General features: G+C 40.4%; 3 protein-coding genes and 1 pseudogene across 5 annotated transcripts in view; 1 reads left to right on the top strand and 3 right to left on the bottom strand.

The window, feature by feature from the left end:
- Positions 1-527: 527 nt before the first annotated feature.
- On the bottom strand, positions 528-2,687 carry LOC115739937 (annotated as a pseudogene).
- A 2,596-nt stretch (positions 2,688-5,283) lies between these two features.
- Positions 5,284-9,329, top strand: LOC115739973. 2 transcript variants are annotated; one of them, XM_048279503.1, is made up of 6 exons: positions 5,284-5,468; positions 6,965-7,254; positions 8,035-8,169; positions 8,677-8,769; positions 8,926-9,060; positions 9,228-9,329. In XM_048279503.1, exons 2-6 carry the CDS (start codon positions 6,970-6,972, stop codon positions 9,291-9,293), a joined length of 714 nt encoding a protein of 237 aa, XP_048135460.1. In that variant the 5' UTR covers positions 5,284-5,468; positions 6,965-6,969; the 3' UTR covers positions 9,294-9,329. The 2 variants fall into 2 exon arrangements, with proteins under 2 accessions (XP_048135460.1, XP_030529153.1); XM_030673293.2 differs by having other exon boundaries at positions 5,289-5,468; positions 8,713-8,769.
- Positions 9,330-10,526: 1,197 nt separating this feature from the next.
- LOC115739972 lies at positions 10,527-18,881 on the bottom strand. Of its 2 annotated transcripts, XM_030673292.2 has the most exons (10): positions 18,783-18,881; positions 18,701-18,752; positions 17,638-17,849; positions 16,402-16,501; positions 15,428-15,493; positions 13,927-14,041; positions 12,997-13,079; positions 12,182-12,243; positions 11,024-11,075; positions 10,527-10,942 (listed from the first exon to the last, which is right to left on the bottom strand). In XM_030673292.2, the coding sequence occupies exons 3-10, from the start codon at positions 17,835-17,837 to the stop codon at positions 10,904-10,906; spliced, it is 717 nt and encodes a 238-aa protein (XP_030529152.1). In that variant the 5' UTR covers positions 17,838-17,849; positions 18,701-18,752; positions 18,783-18,881; the 3' UTR covers positions 10,527-10,903. The 2 variants fall into 2 exon arrangements, with proteins under 2 accessions (XP_030529152.1, XP_048135459.1); XM_048279502.1 differs by having other exon boundaries at positions 10,527-11,075.
- A 3,070-nt stretch (positions 18,882-21,951) lies between these two features.
- LOC115739970 overlaps positions 21,952-22,436 on the bottom strand; it is a 42,996-nt gene continuing 42,511 nt past the window's right edge. Inside the window, exon 15 of the mRNA XM_048279452.1 lies at positions 21,952-22,399. The gene's annotated coding sequence lies outside the window, so the exon portion shown is untranslated. The remainder of the gene's footprint in view (positions 22,400-22,436) is intronic.

Here is a 22,436-nt window from a genome sequence, read left to right as displayed (position 1 = left end):
AAATCGAAGGTCGATGCCAATAGAAGAAGAGAGAGAATGAGAGGAAAAATAAAAAGTGAAGAGAGAGAATTTTTCATTTTTTTTTCTATAATAATTGATAATTTATTCGATTTTTTGGAGCAAAAAGAAATAGTTTTAATTGGAAGGGGGTGGGGGTGAGTGGTGTTCTCTCTCATCTTGGAATTCAGCAACAGTGGGAATCCCCATAAGGGAGCATTTGATGCCCCATTTTCGTGGACTCTCCACCTTTCCTTTCCTTTTCTCTCCCCCCACCTCTCTTTTTCTCTCTTCTTTTTTTTAAATTTTTACTTTTTCTTTAATGGACTCACTTTTCCCTATCATGAAACCCGCGCATATTTGACCCCGGCGCCAACACGCGACGGCACGACATGTCTCGAAAAATAGAGAATTTCGACTCACGTGTGTCGTATATTAAATGTATGCTTTTATGTATCAGCTATGGGTTTCTTCTTTTTCTTCCGGTAGGAATTCACAATTAGATTTTCTTTTTGGAATAGCTGGGTATATTAATTTTGGAGTATTTGGATATATGACTTGAGATGGTCGCTGTGGCTGGAGGATGCTTGGGATCCTGTCCTCGAGTCTCTGATCATCTTCAGGACTTCCCTCATCGAAGGCCGGCAGTTCGGAGTGGGCAAGAGGCAAGCCATTGCGATGCTCGAGAGCGCCTCGAGCTTTTCCTCGTGCACCTCCCTGCCTAAATGGGAATCGGCCATGTTCTCCATCTCTTCTTGGCGGATTGACCGAACCCACCTCGGCAGATCAGACCTGTGTTCCTGGACGTGGTCCTGGGATGGCGTTTTGCCTGTCAGGAGCTCCAGTAGCAGGACACCAAAGCTGTAGACGTCGGCTTCCTGTGTGGTTGGCTCCCGTATATCTCGGCATTCGGGAGCTCTATGGAATATCGAAATGGGGCTCAACTCTTCAGGAGAATTCGGATCCTGGAACGAGGAGAGACCACAATCCGCCAGGCATGCCTCGAAGTCGGGACCGAGCAACACATTGGAAGATTTCAAGTTTCCATGGGTTAATCCGCAGTCCTGGTGAATGTAGAGAAGCACGGCGGCCACGTCTTCAGTTATTTTGAGGCACGCCGTCCAGTGAAGAGGCTTTTCACCTCCTGAAGTTCCTGATGACCCTGCAAGAATAGGATGCAGAAAGGCATGAAAAATGTTGGACTCAACCAAAACTAGGATGTGTACCCGAATTGTCTGAAGAGTGAATCATTCACATGGTAATATGGGATGCTCAAGCAGATGCACTGCACATGAATCTTGTCACTGTTGTATTTGCCAGAACAAGGACGACAAAAAGAGAGAAACCGAGCGTACCGTGAATCAGTGCGAAGAGACTGCCATAAGGAAAATAATCATAGATGAGAAGGCGTTCGTCGTTGGCCTGGAAATAGGCCCGGAGAGGCACCAAGTTCGGGTGCCTGAGTCCGCCAAGCACGTCCATTCTTCTCCTGAAGTCGTCCATGCTCGGATAGTTAGGGTCCTTTAGCCTCTTGACGGCTGCTGTATAGTCCGAGGTGATCTCCACCTTGAAAGTTGTCCCCACAGTGCCTATTCCGAGCATGTCCGCCGGTGCGTCCAACAAGTCCTTTATGACGTAGCTCATTCTCGGATCACCTGCTCCTAAGAACACCAGACCCCTGGCCTCCTGCTCTTCACCTCCTGATGCAGAATCGCCTTGTTTTCCACCATGAGTGCCTCTGTTTCTACTCCACTCTTCTTCATCTTCCGCTGCTTCACTCTCGCCCTCTTTGCCTCTTCTTGCCTCCCCTGAAGCTTTGCTCTCATCACGATTTTTCGAGACCATCCATGAGCCGAAAACGACTATAAGCAGCACTAGTCCACCTACAATTCCTAAAACAATCTTCATTAGCTTTGCTTTGCTCCCCGACCCATTAGAGCCCGGCGTAATAGGGTACACAGGGCTAATGAAGGCCCCAGGAGCACGCTGCTGTTGCACACAACATGGACTTGTTCACCGCAGAGATTTACATTGCCCGAGAACAACGAAGCATTGAATCTCATCAAGGTAGGAGTGGCAGGAATTGGACCGGATAGTAGATCGTTGGACACGTTGAAGAACGCAAGACTGGCTTGGTCGAATGGAGGGATGGTCCCGGTAAATAAGTTGTCCTGCAATTGGAGAGTGTAGAGCCGACCCAATCGGAGAAAAGACTTTGGTATCATCCCGGAAAGTTGATTACCTGCCAACACTATCACTTTCAAGCGGTTCAGCTCCGAAAGGGAGCTCGGGATCTCGCCGGTCAAACTGTTATCATTGAGATAGAGAGATTTAAGACTGACGAGGCCAGCAAGACTGGGGATTCGGCCCGATATGGAGTTGCCTTTGAAGCTAAGCACGCGCAATTGGTCTAACCGATTCAAAATGTCGTCATTTAAAGTGCCGCTCAAATTCAAATGCTCAAGCACGAGCTTGGTCACTCTCCCATTGATGCACTCTTCGACTCCAAGCCATTGGCACACCCCACTTCCTTGCCAATTCAAGGAATTCTGGGGATCGATTTCCGATTTCAGAGCAAGAAGCGGTTCTGCATCACCTGATCTAACAAGAATAACCCGGGAAACGAAGAGAACTGATAGCACTAGAAGTAAGCGCCTTGAAACCTTGTATCGTCCCAAATTCGACGGCATCTCGAAAGCGACCGAGCAGAAAATTCGTGGCATTTGCACTTTTTTTTTCTGCATTGGCCAATTGCATTCAGATAGGATCAAATTCAAGTCCCAAGATCGTAGTGTCACCCTCTAACTTGCAGCTGTGTGGAGCTCAACATTATCTCCAGTTTCATGGAGAACGCCATAAATGAAGCCACATGAGTCCCCTTCATTACCCTTTTTGCGGACTCAACCACACCCTACTGAACCGCCCAAAAGCAGATTCGAGACGGTAAAGCACCTCCTTGGATTCACCAGAAGACCAGCACTTTACTACTACGGATCTCAGGAAGAACTCTCGAAGCAGAACAGTGAGTCGAAGAAAGGCAAATTTGCAAAGCGGTAGCATGCGATTAGAATGCAGGTCCAGAGAATGAAAATTCGGCACCGGCATCTTTCTCTTTCGGAGTCGTGGGTGGGGATAATATTTTGCCAGCTCCTCCTCCACATGTCTTGTATGTCCCTGAAGCTGCGCACTCCCTTCTCGTTACCGAGAATAGATCGGAAGAAAGAAAACGACGAGGCCGGGCATTAGGATGAAGACAGATGAGCCCAAAGTTGCAATCCTGTAGCAACTAAAAGTCGATGACCGCATTCCTTAGATGTTAAATGATTTTCGTAGCCAGAAAGTTGCTTGATTTTGGCAGTTCTATTTAAATGGTTATCATCACGAGCCCCTCAAAATTAATCTTCCTCCGTCCATACATACAAGCCACCACTTGGGAAATCAATCGAAATTCTCTTAAAAAAGCAAACTTTTCAAGAGAGAGAGAGAGAGAGAGAGACGGACGGAGACAGAGAGAGGTTCTTAAATTTACTCGAGTCGGGGCACCGACTCAGATTTTATTATTCTATTAGACCAACTCAATCGCTTTATGGAGAAGTGAGTATGACAGTGACAGAAATCTGCTGTCAATTGATCGTACGATGATCGTGTCACGTCCGTGTCGAGAAGCGAACCAATCATTTTGTGCTCTGCATTCGGGAAGGCGTCGTGTCTTTAACGAGAATCTCCAGAAACAGGGGAGGTGGGGGGGAAATTGATGGGTGCCCACGAACGAGCTGAAGTGGAAGGGCGGTCTCTTGACTCTTTTCTTCTTCCTCCTGCACCCCCCACCATGGCTGGCAAGAGAAGAATGGAGGTTGACAGACACACGTTCGGCTGAGTCAACACGTTACGCAGAAACAGGGCATGGGGCAAATAACAACGGCAGGCGTCGCGTCGTCACCAAACGACCACGACTTGGAAGGGTCAAAGCACGACTTCTTTCTCTTCTGCTTCGGCCGGCCGGAGAGATTTTAGGGGGCCCGTGGAACTCTTCTCCGCCGGCTCCTAGCAAGGATACTGTGGCGAACGCCTCCCATGTTTTCACATCAGAGTGCTTTTCGCCTCCTCTCATTAATCATTTGGGATCCGAATCTTCTAATATTTGGATTTCCGTGACACGCATAACATTACTCAAATCAAGCCATCTAAATAAAAATGGACGGCTTGATTTGAGCTACGTTTGAGATTCAAAATTTTTCAAATCCAAAAAAAATTCCTGCCCATATTTTTTCCCTTCCTTTCAACACATGACGTGGCTCAAATCGGGCCGTCCACTTTCATTCGGATAGTCGGATTTGAGTAATGTCACGCATGTCACGAAAATCTCAATATTTGGTGATCCAAATCCAATGATTTTGTACTTATTATGTGTACTCTTCACGTTAAAATAGGTTAGATGTTTAATCATAGTTGTAATTTGAATTTCCACAAATCATGGAAGATAGTAGCGAAAGTACCTGTGTAGAAACAAGTAATTGTACACTTTTCAAGAGGAATAAAATTAATATCCATGCACGATATCGGTATTGTGTTTGAAAAGTATATTTTTATTTTTAAATTTGTATACAAATTTTGATCTCGAAAGTTAAGAGGTTGAACACCAGTTATGTAAAGATGAGTAGTAAATCGATCCGATGATTTATTATCAAGATTGAAACAAAACCGTAAGACCATAAAATACAAATTTTTTTTTTTTGGGTCTAAGACCACGAAGTACTTGACTTTACGAAAAGCTGTCCATTATCTCTTAAAACAGTGCCTTCATGTTGATATTCTAAATCCGCTTTTGCTCATTTGACGTCTACTTTAGAGCTCAATCAAATATCCCTTACGAAAGAACATCTAGCATTTATTTTTAAGTGGCATTAGGAAATATAATTTCGCTTAGTTTTATGCTCACAAGAGCTTCGATTTTGGCAGTAAAATAGTGAGTGACTTTTTAGATTCGAGTTCATAAAACATATCGTAAGCCTTACAAATTCTAGAGATTCAAGCTCATGAAACATCTTGTAAGTTTTATGAATTGTAAATTTGTAGCCGAACAGATTCTATTCGATATCGAATAGCAATCTGTCATGTTAATCAACGAATTAATTTTTATGGAACAACCATGGTGAAATGGGATTTCTCTTTTTGAGTAATTTCGAAGATTAGAAATAAAGAACAGGAAAAGAAGAAAGGAAAAGGAAAGGAAAGGATAAAATAAAGAGGAGTTGAAAGCCTGAAACATTTAACAAAATAGAGGACAATTGCTGCCCTGTGGACTCTGGGGTGTCCGCTTGCGGAGAAGAAACTGCTCCACACATCTCTCCTTCTCTCCCTTCCACGTCTCCCTCTCTCCCTCTCTCGGGCTTCTTCCCAAGCAGATGCTTCATAAAGCTATCAGTGGCCAACCACTACCCGGCTGACTCTTGACGGACGATACCCACTTCGTAAGACTCTCTCTCTCTCTCTCTCTCTATAGAGCATCTTTTTGGAACTGGGGTCGTTTGAATTCGATCGTGCAAGTTGGAGAAACTGGGAAGAACTTTTGACAAACGGATGCCTGAGTGGGGGAGAATATCTTTTGGGCTCCGATGACATTTTCCTCTGTTTCTTCCTATTCGTCTGTCGGGGCTCTGAAGTGAACTGAGAGTGCTTTTTTCTTTTTTCCTTTTTTTTTTTGGGGGTGGGGGGCGGGGGTGTTGGGTGGGTTGCGTGAGAGAGGCGCTCCGTTTCGACCCAAGCAGCGATTTTAGATTAAATGAGTACGTGAAAGTTAAAGGGAAGAGAAAGTGGTAAGACTTTGATACCTGGCGTGACTAATTGTCTAAGATAGCAAGTTTCAGCTCTTAGACCCATATGGATCGCAAGCTTCACTTGACTTTCCCGAGACCACTACGTTTCTAGCGGTATTTGGGATAAGTCGTATGTTCTACAAGCGCACAAGAAATCTTGGCTCTGTTCATCTAAGATCACTTCACTCTCCTGTAATAATCTATCTGGGCAATGACCACAGTTGGTCATCGTCCTTTCATGATGCTTGGTTTTGCTTTTTGACATGACTGGTAAAGAGGACGGAATTTCACTATAGGGGACAGTACACGTTATTATCATCTTTGGATGCAATTCTGAACTTTAAAGCTCACACTTAGAAAGAAGTGAGAGAGGATTCTCTACTAAGTTCACATGCATTTTCTGAAAGAAAAATGATTCTATGATAAAAGGAACAAGCTGTACTTAAGTTTTTTTTTTTTTTTGTCGAACCGTGCTTAAGTTAGAAAGCTTCAGTATTGTGGTTCCAAAGTTCCTGGCAATCAAAGGAAATCTACAGCTGTTTATAACTTGTTTTATACATCCAAAGGAGCATGCCATTAGAGTATTTTACAGTGATACTGAGCTTGAATGCAGATTTACATCCCAATTGGATAAACATTTTACAGTTGGTATCTAAATGGGACGGTTTTACATCTTATATTCGGTGGGTGATATCAGGATTCTAGGGTTTTTAGTCTATTTATTTGTCATGTAAATTGTTTAGACATTTACCTCGTTTTAGGAAAGTACAGTCTCTTGGAGTTTTTTTCTGCTGCACTTCTGTCTGCTTGTGTTCTAGCTGTACTTCTGTTAGTCCGTTGCAGCTGCATCAACGAGAGATGGCCAATGAAGAAAATATGTCAACTTCAGTAGACTAGGCAAATGCATCTACCTAGCAGGATTCTGTTTCCCTCTTCATTTTGTATGTTGAAAAGTTGGTTTATTGATTCTAAACTCTGAGTGCGGATTCTTCACAATATCTCCAAAGCAATTAATAAATCTTTTCCTCTTGAAGAACATTAGATATGGTTTGTTGATTTGTGAAATTTTCATTATATATTATAAAGAAGAAAGGAAAAAGTCATTCCATGAGCTACGTTGTGATTCTTAATCCATGTTTTCCGTGATATAGAGGAAATGGCAAGTCTCTTGCCAAGCCATCATTGTAATTGGTCTCAGAGGATCCCAGAGTTCTCTTTCAAAGGAAAATGCAAGAAAGTTTCGCATTTAGGGTATTCTGGCACATATTTTTCCCCAGACGGAAGCATGTTTTTCCTTGCTCAACAGCCTTCAGTAGAACCCAGTCCATACTTGAGAAGACATGGGCCAGTCTATTCAAGTTCAGTGGGTGATGGGATGGACTCAGAGAACTCTGAAGATGAGCCTAACGGTGAAAGTTCTACCAATGATGACCAGGGAGAGGTAATAGTTAACTTATTTTCCTGTACTTGTGTATATACAATTCAACAATTAGTGGACCATCTTTTAGACAGTGATGCTAGTTTTCCGATTCAATATTTTGGTTGTTATTGGTTTTAGTAAAAAATGTACAACATTGATTCTCAAGGATTTAGTACTCTGGGGATTCAACATTTTATGAGACTTTGAGTGACATTGCAAAAGAAGCTTAAATTGCAACATTTTTCACCCATTTAAGTAATATTTGGCTACTGACAGAGGAATAAAAGATGAAAGAGCAATTAGTTTGTCTTTGTCTCTTGTTTTGGACTTTCGGCTTATTCAGCTGTTTTCTTTCGTGTGTTCTGTATCTTCAAGGACTGCAAGTCTGCATTTTGAAAATTGCTAAAATCATCATTAATTTAATGATGTATTCATTGTCTATGGAGTAAACTGGCAAGTAAAAGAAATTGATACCTTCGTCTTCAATTATGAGCCTTTCATGCTCCTCATCTGTTTCTTGGGTAGCATGGATAACATTAAGGTACACCTTAATTATGTTTGAGATTTCGCTTCTCTCTCCATCACATCTCATTTCCTCTTTTTCTTTTGTCCACTTTTCCTGGGTTTGTTTCATTGCTATTTTGAATAAAGAAGAAAGGTTCAATTGCCAAGTTATGATATAGTTTAAATGTTTGAAGCTGGATCCTCTTGTCGCAGAACTAATATGCCTTAACTACAATTGTAGGGTTGTGCTGCAAGAAATTATACTTAGCATCTGTGCTACTGTTTTTGATTTTTCAGGTAAGTGACGAATCACTCAGAGAGAAGCTTGAAAGGATTGTTGGCATGGATGATTCTACCTTTAGCGGCATAGATCTTGCCACACTTATTAGAAACAAATATGGGAGGTCATATGACATTCAGCTTATAAAGAAGGTATATTCTTGTGCTTGAGTTGCTCTATTGATCCAAAATTTCGGTGTCCTTTGACTCAACATAACTTTGTAGGCCTTTTGTGTTCCTTTCTGAGCAGTTCAGAATGGAAGGACCGTTTGTTTAATTTGTAGAACTTCAAACATAAGGTAGAAGCTATATGAGACTATTATATATCATGCTTAAGGTTTCCAGTCTTTAGTTCTGACTCGCATAAACAGTCAATTACATGGTTGATTCAACCCTCGATTTCTTAGAGATCATATCTTACATATCTTACTACTCTTACTTGATTCCGAACACCCACCTCTTTCAAGAGCTTTAGTAGTTCGGGATACTGGGAATTCTGAGATTTTGCTTAGGAAAGAATTATCTGCCGCAGAATTATTGTTTTTATGTCTGAGAATGTGTCAACTGGGTCTAATTTGCTGGCACAATTTCTTAAGGTACTCTCTTCTAGCAATTTCTCTTCGCACTGGATTAACTGAGTTGTCTTTGCTGATCTTCCAGCCCTTCAGTTATCATTATAAATGCTATATATTACAGGAATTTATGGGAAGAAATCTTCTGGCGCTCAATGTCATGTGGAAGTACCTTGAGCAGGTCAGTGGATGGTTGACCCACATTTTTCGGTTTCCTGGTAGTATCCAGTGATGCTTTTAGCTAGAAATGATGAAATTCAAGATTATTGTTATATCAGTTTTGAAGTGAAAATAAACTTCTGTTCAACGTGCCTGCCTTTCTGCTTTTTTCCCCAAGAGATCCTTTCCACTAACTGAAGAGGAGTATATACTGAGGCTCGATGATGTGGCGAACACATTAAAATGCTGGGGAGCTGTCTCTCACATTAGAAACAGCCTAGCAAAGTCAAAAGATCGTCCGAGAATAGGAAAGGTAACACCATGATCCAATACTTGGCAAATGTCCACGAAAGTTTGCAGCTACTAACTTGCACGCGCTAGATGTAAGGTTCATTCAATTAGTTCTGAGGCATAGAGAGGGTACGGTAGGACTTTTGAATGTATATTGATTGATTGCAACAACTTATGCTTTTGTCGCAGGCGGTTAGCATTTTCATAGATATGGACGAGTCTGGTGGCCGTGCCAATGAATGGATATACAAGTAGATTGTGATGGAGTAGTGCAATCGGTCAAAGAGAAGAGGAAATAGATAGTGATGGGGAAAGGAATTTTAACATGTTCAATGTGCACTGACATATGGGAAGACACGAGGCCTTTCAATGTGGAGCAGGGCATGCTCTATTGCTGTTTCGATGTGCATAATGCTCTGTTCAGGCGGTATTTCTGTAGTTAGTCTTTCATAGACGAAAATGGCTTCCAGTTGCTCTCTCTCTCTCTCTCTCTCACGTGCACAAGTATTCTTTTGTTCACTTGTCGTAAATTCACATACATACGACATTATTTGTTGAATGAAATCAATATAATCCCAAAAACTACCCTTGGATTGTAGCTACTTGTGTATTCACTTTGAGGTTTGGTTTTGACAAAAGGTAACTACTAGATGGTGAGCCCATATCACTTAAGACCAGTCTGCTTGCATCCTGAGTTGTTTTACACTGCCATATCAAAAGGCGCAGGTACTATTAAGTATCAAGGACACGCCTTCATGCTTCTTCCGATTGGTGGAAGGTGCATTTTGATTTCCTTTTAAAGAGCAAAATTTCTCTGGAAGTACCATGGACAATGCATCGGGGCTCGTCATCCGTTCAAAACATGAGCTCGTGCGAAAGGCTAGCCAACGTGACAGTTCTCAACTCGTCAAATATAACAGAGAGAGACATCATTGCCGCAATCTAGCTTTGCAACGCTTGTACCGTTGTGGAATAACTAATTAGGGAATCTTTTGTAGCTTGTCTAGTTTGGTGACAAAGTCTGGTGGCTTCCGTTCTTCTGTTTGGCCTGGTATACCAAGAGAGATACTGTGCCCCTTTTAGTTGATCATATGCGACAGTATGGATTATGGATATGGACGAAAAAATATTTGTGTGGCCACACTTAACTAATCCCAATTTCAGCAGATTTGGTAAGAATTTTCAGATTGCTTCCCAAGGCCTTAAGGTACACCTCGTCAGATTAAGCACTAGCGAGCCCCATAACCGGCTGCATTAAGGTTTAACTTTGATACAGCATAGCAAATAATAAAGTTTAGCACTCGGTAAACTACTTGGGAAAGAAAAGAGGTGACCCGCCCTCGCCCTCACCTGCTTGGGCTAAGCATGGTGCTGCTAAATCACCAGCAGATGGTTTAGTCCGAGGTAGCAAAATAGGCAATGAAGATGCCTGCTGCTCCATGATCATGCCTCAGTAAGCCTTCAGGGAGAGACGCAAAGTGAGATTACAGAAAGATCGGTCGATTGAGATTTATTAAATTACTGTAGTTCTACATCTGACAAAAAGAGCCAGACTTTATCACCTACCAAAGCAACATTTGATGACGCGATTCTAGAGAGTACTAGATTATTCCAAAGACAAAATCCTGAAATCCAATCAAAAGTAACTAATTAACTACTTAATGTTGTCCCAGGCATTCCCTAAACCCTAAACCACCTCTACTTTGACATGTACAGCATCAACTATCCAATTAAAATAAGGGAAAAAAAAAAGACTGCAAAAACTGAAGCAATGTAGTTACTAATGACATCTAACAATTTGGGAAAGAAGGCTCCACTTAATTGACAATTTGCCTCCTCCCTGATGGTCGATATCGATCAACGAATCACCCTTGAAGTTGGAATCTCTTGGCGCCGTTCCAAAGCTATAAGAGGCAAACAAAGGATCAGGACTGCGGTGGAAGTGCTGTTCGGGGTAGAATCGTATTAGCTAGCTCTTCATTCACCTTAACAGGGAGTGGCGGCATCTGCTTCATCATCTCCAGCTGGTTACTCAAACTGCAATCCACAAAATACAAGATTCGTCAATTTGAACAGGGGGTAAGAATACGCAAATGATATGTAATACCCTTTCTTTTACATTGTTAGACTCTATGATTGAAACATAAATGTAGGTGGTCTCACATGAACGAGACATTTAAGCACAATCGCAGCATCTGCCCAGAAAATGGACATAATACGCTGTAGTACATGATCCTACAACTATACATCACTTCCTTCAGGAATGAATTAGACATGAGAGTCAAATCCAATGACATCATAGAGATCATCTCAAAGCGGAAAGGAAAAGAAAAGCACCATTTGTCATCTACAAATTAATGCTGTCAAATAAAGTGACATCTCATAACATCATACTGGTTAATCAACAATAATTTCACAGCATCATGCAAGGCACCATCACTGACATATGCTAGTGATTTCCCACCCTACAAGAACCGCCTGCTAGGGACCGGGTCCGCAAAACGGGAACTGTGAACCACCCGCTCATTCCAGGGATCCACCCGAGAACTGAACCACCGGTCCGGTTCCTGAGTGGATCCATGGAACCGGTCACTTCAGATGGACTTCCATCACTTCTCGATTCTGTTCTAACTTTTCCATGACGACATCGGGAAATTAATGCTTTCAAGCCACTAAACCATGCCTCGTCTTCATCTTTATCCTCGCAAATCTTATTGCAAAAATGACATAAAGGGGTTCTTTAAGATATTCAAAAACAGATGCAGCTAAAAACAAAAATATATGATATGGAACGAATGCATTCATGGAGTAGCCATCATGGGAGATAGCTTGAATTAAAAAAAAATATATCTACATTGCATAAATAGATCCGGTCCGGTTGGTACGCTTGGGTGATTTCCACATGAAACCAGGAACAAAACCGGTACCTCCTGGTTCCAGCAAATTGGAACCGGAACCGAACCAGTACCCTGTGGGAACCACCCAAAACCAGCCGGTTGGGTATGGTCTGGTCCGGTTCGGGTGGATCCCGTTTTTTTTCCTCACCCCTACTAAGGACAACCATAGCTATTTATGTTGCCACTTGATATCTGTCAATGGACGAAGCACCGAATGCCACAAAAGAACAGACAAAAATAACTCACTCGTTCATGACTCTGTCTATGTTGTCACGGGCTTGGCAGAAAAGACCGATGTTGTCATGAATCTGAAAGAAAAAAATTCCACAAGTTCAACGTCCCACCGATGCCTTGATTAAAACGAACAGCACAGAAAAAGCCATAATTGCAGACCAGAGTGACATTCACTGGCTCCTATGTGCTCTCTATGTTATAATTAGAGCTTCACTTTTGCATTACGTCTAACAACCATTATGAAATGTAGGCAATTGGAAACAACTCTACAAGATAATGCAGAATAAAAGTAAAAAAAAAATTAAGTGACAGCAGAGAGCTGATGCAAGATTGCTTTTTCAGATAACAGAGTCGAGATCCATGCATCAACGATCCTCCCCAATATACTGTGCATGACTATGAAGTGACGCGAGTGATTTGTGAAATGTTAATTTATTCTTCCCCTGGAACACACAGATAAATATCTCTAATTATGATTAACCAGCTCACGAAAGTATTTCCAATACAAGGAAGAGCATTAAAAAGCAATTCGCTTTAATTCAACCAAAATCTGGAACTGGACATGAACCATCTGGTTACTCGACTATCTTTTCACATGCACACAGAAGAAAGGGAAAAGAGAGGAATATGAAAAGCCATGAATGCACATTACACATATATGACAGAGTTTAATGCAGGCACCAGGTCAAAATATCAATATCTAAATTAAGAGATATTAAAGAGAAAGAAAGCCGCAAATGGGACAGTGGCTGTGAAGTTGGGTCCAAACTGTTATACACTTTCATAGCCAAGAATTATCTGAACCAATTGTGACAAAAGTGCTTCACCTTCAGTGTCGAGAAATTAGCAGATATCTGATTAAAGGTTTGTGTATTCTGCTCAAGGAGGTCTGCAGCAGGACCAGCAATTGCTGCACAGCATGGTACAATTTTTCAGCATAATAATACTAGCATTAACGCAAAATTAACAGAAAAAAGTTTCTTTAATTCAATGACTACACAGAGAATATTTCAGTTTTGTAATTAACACAATCATAAAGAAAGTGAAGAAAATTCATTAGCACGTGCCAACAACTAAATGCACACAGCATGATAAAATAATGCATTTTGAAGCTGGAAATTTCCAGACAAGTAAGGTACATTGTCACGCTAGCAGAAAGCGGAAGCCAAAAGAGGCCCTTTTTCAATTTAGGAAAAAACATTATGTGAAGATAGATGGCAACACATTTATTTCATACTTCAAATTCAACCTACAATGGAAATAGATGGGAATTCAAACTTCAATAGCTAAGGTGCTTCCTGGACAGTTATTTGACAACAAGTGAACTTCAGATGCCGCTTTGTTTTGTGTCCTAGCCAAAAACTATACATAATCTGCGATGCCATTGTACTCAAAGTCAAAACTCCCTAAGTCAAGTACTTTACAAACTCTGGAATAAGCTGAAAACTATAAAAAGTAGCACTCATCTTAGAAAATAAGCACCACTGTATCAGGTAAATGATATTTATGTGTGTCAAGAAACTCTGACAGTCAAAACACACTTTTCAGATCAAGAAGCCAAATCAGATTAGTCCTAGCACAAACAAGAAGTTATTTCAACAAAGGAAGATCCAAAGCCTCTCCATCACAGATAAAAACTTATAAAATCACGAGGACTGTCGATGTACATTCAAGTTTGGTGAACATAGCAAACACAAAGCCAAAAACTTAAGTTCCAAAATATAACTTCAGACTTCTTCAAGTCAAAAGTCACTGACCTTCATATGGAATGCCGTCATCATTGTCCATAGGAATCGCTGGTGGCATATATGGAGCAACATTAGGCCGGGCAGCAAACTGAGAAGACTTAGACGAAGGATCGGCTACCCTTTCCTGAGGAGAAAACCAACATGATATTCAGAGAAGCTTTTGTTAATACGGTGGTGTAAACTAAAGCAGAGACAACAATATCAAATGAAAGTAACGATGCACAAGAAACATGTTAGCCTACGGCTGAAGAGTAGATAAAGAGTGTAAAGGGAAAGGAAAAACTCGAGCTTTAGCCTAAATCCGTTCCAAAACTTCAGTTGGCTGCAAGCAAAGGTTGAAATACAGTTCATGTAACCTAGTATAAAATACTTTTCTCTGCAAGCCCCCATACATGGAAGTTCAATTCACCAGTAGAATAGGGTTACGCTAGTTCTTCAATCAAATAATATGTTTAATTACTGAAAAGCATCTAATTAAATCTTCCTCCACATGATTCTCTCTTTCATCATGATACCAAACCACCAAACTAACAGACAAGGCATCACGAATGGGTCCAATCAACCTGCTCAAAGCATCTCAATTCACCACTATATGCAAGATCTCAAACCAAATACAAAGGACATGAAATATAGAGACAAGAACAGCTTAATTCACTTATTCACACAATTACTCTACCTCAGGTGGCAGGCTTACAGGAACCCCCTTTTTGGGTCAGAGGCTTCCAGGAACCTGTTCCCTCACTATTCTTAGATTTTTTTCTCCCTCCCTCCCACCCTCCCTCTCTCTCTTTCTCTATTCATGTATGCATTCCGTGCAGTGGGAATTATATTTAAGACTTTGTAAAAGACTTATCCATATAATGAAATGTCTCGATTTCTAATATTCTCACTTACTTGTGATATGCATAATCAGAGCTTAGAAATTCGAATGTTTCCTCATTAATTATGTATAACAAGTGCCTATGGAGCATTTGCGAACTTGATTGTTCCATATGCATGTACTTGGAACAGCGAGTACATAACCACGCTAACTATGGGCTACTAGCACAACTGAGTTCGTCAGCATAAAAACATCAAAGCTCACAAGTATTTCTGTTTCAAGACAATGAATCACTATAGAGGACATGTATGTCTGATTCGAATTCAACAACTGAGAACATTTCACAGTGCATATTACAGCTATCACATAATCTTACAACAACTAATCATCATCATAGATTCTGATCTTCCTGTTGACAGCTTTACACTTTCCCAACGTTTTCAAAGTCAAAAGCACAAGCCAATCAATGGCAGTCGGGCTCAGGCTTCTAATTTGGGACCTAACATTCACAGGCAACCCTCCAGACAGCCACAGAGCCACTCGGTATAGTTTTAGTGGAAAATACAGAGAGCGAGGGGGGATACAAATACAAAACTACACCACCTTGGAAAATCATACCTTCGGAAAAGGTGTTACATACTATCAAAATTAAAACATCAAATTTCAAGAAGATAATGCAATTAAACAAACCTTTTTATCTTTGCTTTTCCTGTTTAGATTATGCTCCTCTTTCCTTCTCTTGCTGTTCTCCTTTTTCTAGACAGGAAAAAGGGAAAAAAGAGAGTTTAGGACACACGACAAAAAGTAAAACATAGTACTGCAAGAGTGCTGTCTAAGCAGAGCTATCATCACGTCTTAAAGCTCTCAGTACTGTCGACTTATTCTTTAACAAAAATGCTAAAATCTGCCATGGATTTCCTCTGGGACAGCACAATATAACTTACAATTTATCTCAAGAGTCACAACACATTCACCAGAAAGACTAAAATTAAACTGTCACCTCACAGCCGAAACATTCTATCATAATAAAAGTAGGTATCAATACAAAATTGGATTTACTAACCTCAACACTTAAATTTGCGACAGAAACCATTAAAAACTCCAACCCAGTAACGAAATTCGGTGAATTATTTTTATGTTCCAGTCAACTTATTAACTTGCAAATCTCATCTGCAAATATACCTTTGTATTTTACCCAAAGAAGACAAATTATTGGGAGATAAAACCTTTAACTGAAACATAGTTCAAATCCGATCTAATATTCTGTTAAAATCAAAAAAATTCGCTACTGCAAGTAGATATGCTGACAGAGATAACAAGATATCAGACCAACAATGGTCCACCCAAGTCAGATTTCTCAAGGCTTTTCTTAAAAAAAGGGTAAGACTTTTTGTCGCTTTTTTTTTTTACATTTAAGCAAAGAAAGGCACGGACAAAATTGGCAAATTGACCTAAGTACAGGTTTTTCATTTTAATTTGAATCACACAAGCATATTATGGCCTTCAGTAGATTAGTTTTATCAAATAAAGTAGCTATGCATGGAAGAAAGGATAGAAAAATTAACTAACTAAACCTGTAGTTGGCCTCGAGATTACTACTAATAGGACGAACATTTACCCCATGGAAAAGAAGGGCCGAGGAAGCAAAAGACATGAAAACTTACCGACATCCATCGGCAACGCAATGCCACATCCCTAACTGTCTTATTTTGCAGCTGTAAAGCTATCTTTGCATAGCAAATCACCTTATTTTCCGAGCCAAATCTGCAGAAATTACACCATATTGTTATGTTATTCATGCATGAAAAGGAACGGCCATAGGACATGAGACACAAGTTCAAGCAACTCATCCAGTTTAATACTGCTGAACCTAGCGTATAGAAATATAATTGTTGAGCAAATCAAATTGTCATTATCACAAAAATAGCATAAACCTTCCTCATATGCTCATGGCAAGAGCAAGGCTCCCCACAGAAAGATTAGAACTAAAGGCTTTACGGCTGAATTTGACTTTACCATGAGTTAACTCAGCCAGATCCAAACAACGTGAAGTAACTTGGTATCAAGAGCTTCTAAATCTCCTGAAGCTTCATTTATTTTGCTTAAAATAGGAGACTATAATTCAGATTGCATGAAATTTTCTAAGCTGTCTGGAGAACACAATGCAGATAGGAGATATGATGGCTCCCTAAAAGCAGGAATAACACTTCTTAATTCTAAATCCGTGCCTGACAAATATATGCTGTTTCTGTCTCTTTCATTAGTCCAAGGAATGAACTGAACTGAACTGGTAGTTTATTCAAGCCTGCACCTACGTTTTTCTCGGGAATTTATCTCCCCCCCTCTCTCTGTCCTGAACGATAAGTAAATCTGTTATTTCTGGTAAAGGATCAGCAAAAAGTACTTAAAAAAGTACCAATTGGGTAATGCGAAAATTAGAAGGATCATCAAGTCCCATAAAGCTTTTCAGAAACATCAACGAAGTAGATGTCGCCGAATAAAAATATGGAGAAAAGCTATAGGCCAAACTTGGAATTGATTCCATAATGCTACTTCTCCAGCAACTTCCACTGGCTTCTTCTCATCCCATCCAAAAGGAAAAAGAGACAAAGTGTCATCAGTCTTTCTATTACCCATGCTACCCCAAATGGACATTTTTTTTGTTTCCTTTTTTTTTTATTTTTGTTTCCACAAAAACTGGCCCAGGAGAAGCGAACAATGTGACAACTTCCTATTGAGTGTTACAACGAGGGTCTTGCAACTACTAAGCAATGAGGGTATTATAAGAACTTGCTACATTGTATAGTCAATTTCCTTAGTATGAATGCATCTGTCTATAACTTCAAATAAAGTCACACAAACATCACCTTACCAAAAGAAAAGAGAAATAGGGTTCTTACTTAGCAAGGCCTTCTTCAAGTGCAGCCTGCTCATCTGTGGTCCAATCCATGGAGATTCCAGGATTGTGCTTCATTGCAGAAGTCGTGCCTGAACTCTCAGGCGCCGCTGTCACTGCCGCTGCCGCAGCAATATTCCCATTGCCATTGAAGGTCGACGAAGCATGAGAGGGTTCTTGATGGTTCCCTTGCGGGTTCGCCATCAATTTCACGATCTAATTCAACACAAAATATATCTCAATCAAAGGTTTGGATTGATTAATAACCATCGTGGAGGTACGGAAAGGAACTAACTCTAGCAAGGCATAATCCGAGTGATTGATGCTTAATCCACATCAAGTATATTTTTTCCGGGCGTCCAAGACCATATTTTCGGTCAGGAAATATTGGACATATTTTTCAGTCAACAAAAAATACACCTCAATCAACGCTAAAGTTTAATATATATCTATCGGATAGCTATTTGAAGGAGAAACTCTAGCAAGGCACAATCCAAATGATTGACCCTTAATCCACCTGAAATTTACTTTTCTCCAGTGTCCAAGATGATCTTTTTCGATAGACACAAAGTACATTAAATCAAAGATAAGGCTTAATTTATATTGATTGCAGAGCTATGGAAAGGAGATAACTCTAGCAAGGCATAATCTGAGAGATTGACGCTTCCGCCTCAAGCTTACCTTTGTCCGGCATCCAAGACCATCTTTTTTAAATCTGGAAATATCGGCATCTTTTATGGAAAACACAAAATACAACTCAACCAAACGGTTAATTCATATTCATCGCAGAGCTATGGAAAGGAGACAACTCTAGCAAGGCATAATCCGCGCGATTGACGCTCAATCCCCCTCGAAAAGCTTACTTTCCTCCGGCGTCCAAGACCATCTTTTTTTAATCACGGCCCGGAGACCCAAAACCGTTTGCCCCAATCCCGACCCTTTAACGGTGCGGAATCCCACCCGCGTATCCCCCTTCCTCGCCGCGGCCACGCCGTTTGCACCGCTCGTTCGCAAATTCTCACTAACCACAAAGAACATAGAAACCGAGAACCGGTCGAGCACAGTACCTGAGAAGAGCCGGGGCAAGTCGCCGGAATCGGAAACCACCAACGCACGCGATAGAGAGAGAGAGAGAGAGAGAGAGAGAGAGAGAGAGATTGAATGGATGGTTACTTCGATCGGAAGAGGCCTCTCCGATTGACGAAATTGAATGATTTTTTGAGAACCCTAAAGAAGTTAATTGGAGCGTGGGATTCCTTTTTGAGGATGGAATAATGGAATACCACCGGACTCTTTTCCTTTTTTATAATTTCTCACCAGACATATATTTTTTTTTGTCGGAACACCAGACATATATTTAAGATGTATAAAAAAAAATAGGATTTGTTTATATGGCGGAAAAGTAATAATTTAAAATATATTTTTCTCAAAAAACTAATTAATTATATAGCTTAGAAAAATCGCTCGATTAAATTTAATTGCTACTGTCAATAGCAATTTTTCCTAAGCAATATAGATAATTAACTATTAATAAAAAATACTTTTAGTTAATTTTCAGTGAAATCCTTACGTTTTTTGTTTTTGTATGTAAATAAACGGGCCCTTTGATAGCCCAAACGAAATAACTTTTGATAGACACTGGCCAGCGTAAAAGCTATCATGCATCGACAATTCAATTGGCCAGCGCCTGGCTACAGATTCTCGCTAATTTGGCGTAATGTAGTCCCCAATTTTGCAAAAAGAATCAACAAATAGCTCCTTTTACTCGCAAGTTCATTAGGCTAATTAAATAGCTCGTTCCACATGAACGGATTTGTCATGGCATCGTAACACGATCGACGGCAGATCACCGAAACTCGCACCCATCATTAGTGGTAAGTAGGGGTGAGCATGGTTTCGAGGTAGAACCGAGAACCCAGGAACCGAACCCGTAGGATCCGCTCTGGTTCCAAGTTCCAAGGTATGCAGGGTAGGTTCCAGGTTCCAAAAATTGAGGAACTTGTTTGGACGGGTAGGTTCCAGGTTCCACTACCTAGAACCCGGAACCCGGACCCTGGATTACGAAATAAATTTTTATATATTTCTTGGTATATATTTTTTTCACAATTATACAACGTTATATGGCATTCGATGATGAGTATATAATTTGGAGTCAAACAATTTTTTATGTTTCAAGTTCCAAAAAATGATAAATGTGTTGCAATGGATTGGTTTCGGGTTCTAAATGTAATCTATACGGAGCCTAAAATCACTCACATCTACTTTCTCTTAGATGTTGTAGTGTTCACTATCATTTTGCTTAACTAAAAATGAAAAAATGAAAGAAAATAAAAGAAATTAATAGGTTATCGGGTACCCAGGAACCGACCCTAGAACCTGTGACGGGGTAGGTTCTAGGTTCCAAGGTGTGACGGGTAGATTCCAGGTTCCAAAAAATGAGGAACCTGTTTGGACGGGTAGGTTCCGGGTTCCAGGTGGAACATGTAAGGAACCTGGAACCGCTCACCCCTAGTGGTGAGCATAGTTAGAAATTTCCCGTAACTATAGCTTTGGCAATAAGCGATGCACGCCCGGTTTTGGCGTCCCCAATAGTATCATTGTATAGACTCTGGATCTATATCTAAATTGAAATAGAACAACACACGAATCTAGATCCAACTTTAAATCGTAAGAGAAGAGCCGCAAAACATAAACCGGTCGATCACCAAAGCACTTTTAGTTAAGCTCGATGTTGAACGTAGCGAGGGAGTTTCGGAGACTTGTGAAGCGCTCGACTCTCTAGAACAGGCACCTAGAGCCAAAGCGAGCGAATCTTGAGAGATCTTACTCTTCCAAAGAGAGCGCGCTTTAATCTTCAGAACTCACTGGGGGTAACTCTCCACTTCCAAGGAGAAAGTCGACAAGGATGTCTATGAAGGGAGAGAGGAAACCTTAATAGAAGAAGGGGGCGGTTGTGTTTTTTTTTTTTTTTTTTTAAATCTTATACTCTATTTGGTTACAAATTAGATTCTATACTCCTCCGCATCGAAAAATTGAATGCCACCTCCAAGTTTTCTTTTGGAATTCGCCGCAAAGTGCCAAGTCAAGACTGCTTATATCGAGCCTCTAGAATAAATAGAGATGTGGTTCTAGTATTTTAAGCGATCAATCATTTTTAATCGAGAAAAGTACACTAAAAACCTTAAAACCTATCATAGAAAAGTATAACCGAATCTTAATACTTACAAAAAATGTGATTAAAAACCTAAAACTTGTCAGATTTATACAATCGAATGCTTTTGTTAACTTCATCCAAGCTGACGGAAATTGCTTAAGTGTTTTATTTATTTATTTATGATTTTTTTCTATTCTTTATAGCGATGATGTGGTTAAAACAACGTTCGGTCCAATTATGATTTTTATTACAATCTTATTTAAAACCAGACTAAAAATAAGCTAATATAAAAAATAAAAAAAGGAAAATGAGCCCTCGCCACCCTCGACCCACCATCGTTTGGAAATCGGAATTAGTGATTAGTGATTCCTACGATTGCAAGAGTACCCGATTAGATTGGCAGCCCATTCCGTTTAAGTTCACCGTATATAACAATGGCATCCTGAATACTTAGGACTAGTCTCATGAAAAAAAAAAAAAACGTACATGGCTTTAAAATCTTCTAGTCACAATTCCAATTCAGTCTCCGATAGGCGAATGGGTATGGCTAGTTTATGAAGAATCTTCTGATAATAGTCATATTCTTCAACGACAATTTAAGCCCTTCCATCAAATTTCCTGATAAAATTCTGCATCCGACACGTGGCTCCTGCCCGTCCAAGCATCTAAATAGAAGCTAGAATTTTCAATCCGTATACGAAACTCTGTTAGGGCTTAAAAATTACCATAAAAAATTTGACACAGCGTCACAATAGCACCACGCAAGTGCCACGTCAGAAAAAGTAAAAAGTACAAAAAAAACAAGGGTATGCCTGCCTTAGTTCTTCCAAATCAATGTAGGTGCATTGCTAAGTATTTTTCGAGAACGCATGTCTCCGGTGCCGGTAATTTCGAGTTTTAACGGTTTAAATAATGTCTCGAATTTGAACCCCTGTATGATGTGCATCGGAATTCTTGATCTAATACTTATCTGTTGGAGTCCTCATGGCTGTTGGACCAAAAAAAATAATAATAATAATACACGGGTGGTTTCGTGCTGTTGAGTTCTACCTCGGATGTCGGTTGATCTTCTTTGCAAGCACAACGGGTGAGAGTGTAATACAGCCATATAGGATTATGAGCGATCGTAACTCAGTAATTCTCCGTTATATTAGTGTGTTAATCGCAAGATCCGATAGTTTCTACGTTACATTAGAACATTGACATCACTAGACCAATCCTGAGGCCCGAAATCATGTAGCCATGGAGATGAGTACTTAGCGCAACCAAAAGCTGTTCAGGAGGTGAGTCATCGTAAGAGTTAAGCAACTACATGAATCTTACGGTAATGTCATCCTTAATCTCCATCAAGAGCCAGATTTGGCTCACCGTTGGGTTATCCATCTGGAAACAGGAGAATTTTCTGGCGACGGACTCATCCTTCGTCCGGTGAGGGTACAAACAGATCAATTATGTGCATTCCCATACGGACATATGCTCTCACAATCTCGTTATCATAATGTATATTCACTCCAATCGGGCAAACTTCTCTATCAAGATGATCTGTAGTTAAATAAGACGTGCTGAGAAGGTCGCATTTTCTTTCTCATTCTTCACCGGCATACACGCTATCGCGAGGCATGAGGGAATTAAAGGTTCAGAGGAGGTAA

This window comes from Rhodamnia argentea, chromosome 5, assembly GCF_020921035.1.
Source record: "Rhodamnia argentea isolate NSW1041297 chromosome 5, ASM2092103v1, whole genome shotgun sequence".
Classification (NCBI taxonomy): Eukaryota; Viridiplantae; Streptophyta; class Magnoliopsida; order Myrtales; family Myrtaceae; genus Rhodamnia; species Rhodamnia argentea.
This window is presented reverse-complemented; position numbering and strand designations above follow the sequence as displayed.

Excerpts from the sequence above, each read along its gene's own strand:
- LOC115739972 (XM_048279502.1), bottom strand. The coding sequence starts at position 17,837 with ATGGCGAACCCGCAAGGGAACCATCAAGAACCCTCTCATGCTTCGTCG. Across the intron at positions 16,502-17,637 it reads CTTGAAGAAGGCCTTGCTAA|ATTTGGCTCGGAAAATAAGG; the intron begins GTAAGAACCCTA and ends TAATTTCTGCAG. Across the intron at positions 13,080-13,926 it reads TGACGGCATTCCATATGAAG|CAATTGCTGGTCCTGCTGCA; the intron begins GTCAGTGACTTT and ends CATGCTGTGCAG.
- LOC115739973 (XM_048279503.1), top strand. The coding sequence starts at position 6,970 with ATGGCAAGTCTCTTGCCAAGCCATCATTGTAATTGGTCTCAGAGGATC. Across the intron at positions 7,255-8,034 it reads CCAATGATGACCAGGGAGAG|GTAAGTGACGAATCACTCAG; the intron begins GTAATAGTTAAC and ends TTGATTTTTCAG. Across the intron at positions 9,061-9,227 it reads ATCGTCCGAGAATAGGAAAG|GCGGTTAGCATTTTCATAGA; the intron begins GTAACACCATGA and ends CTTTTGTCGCAG.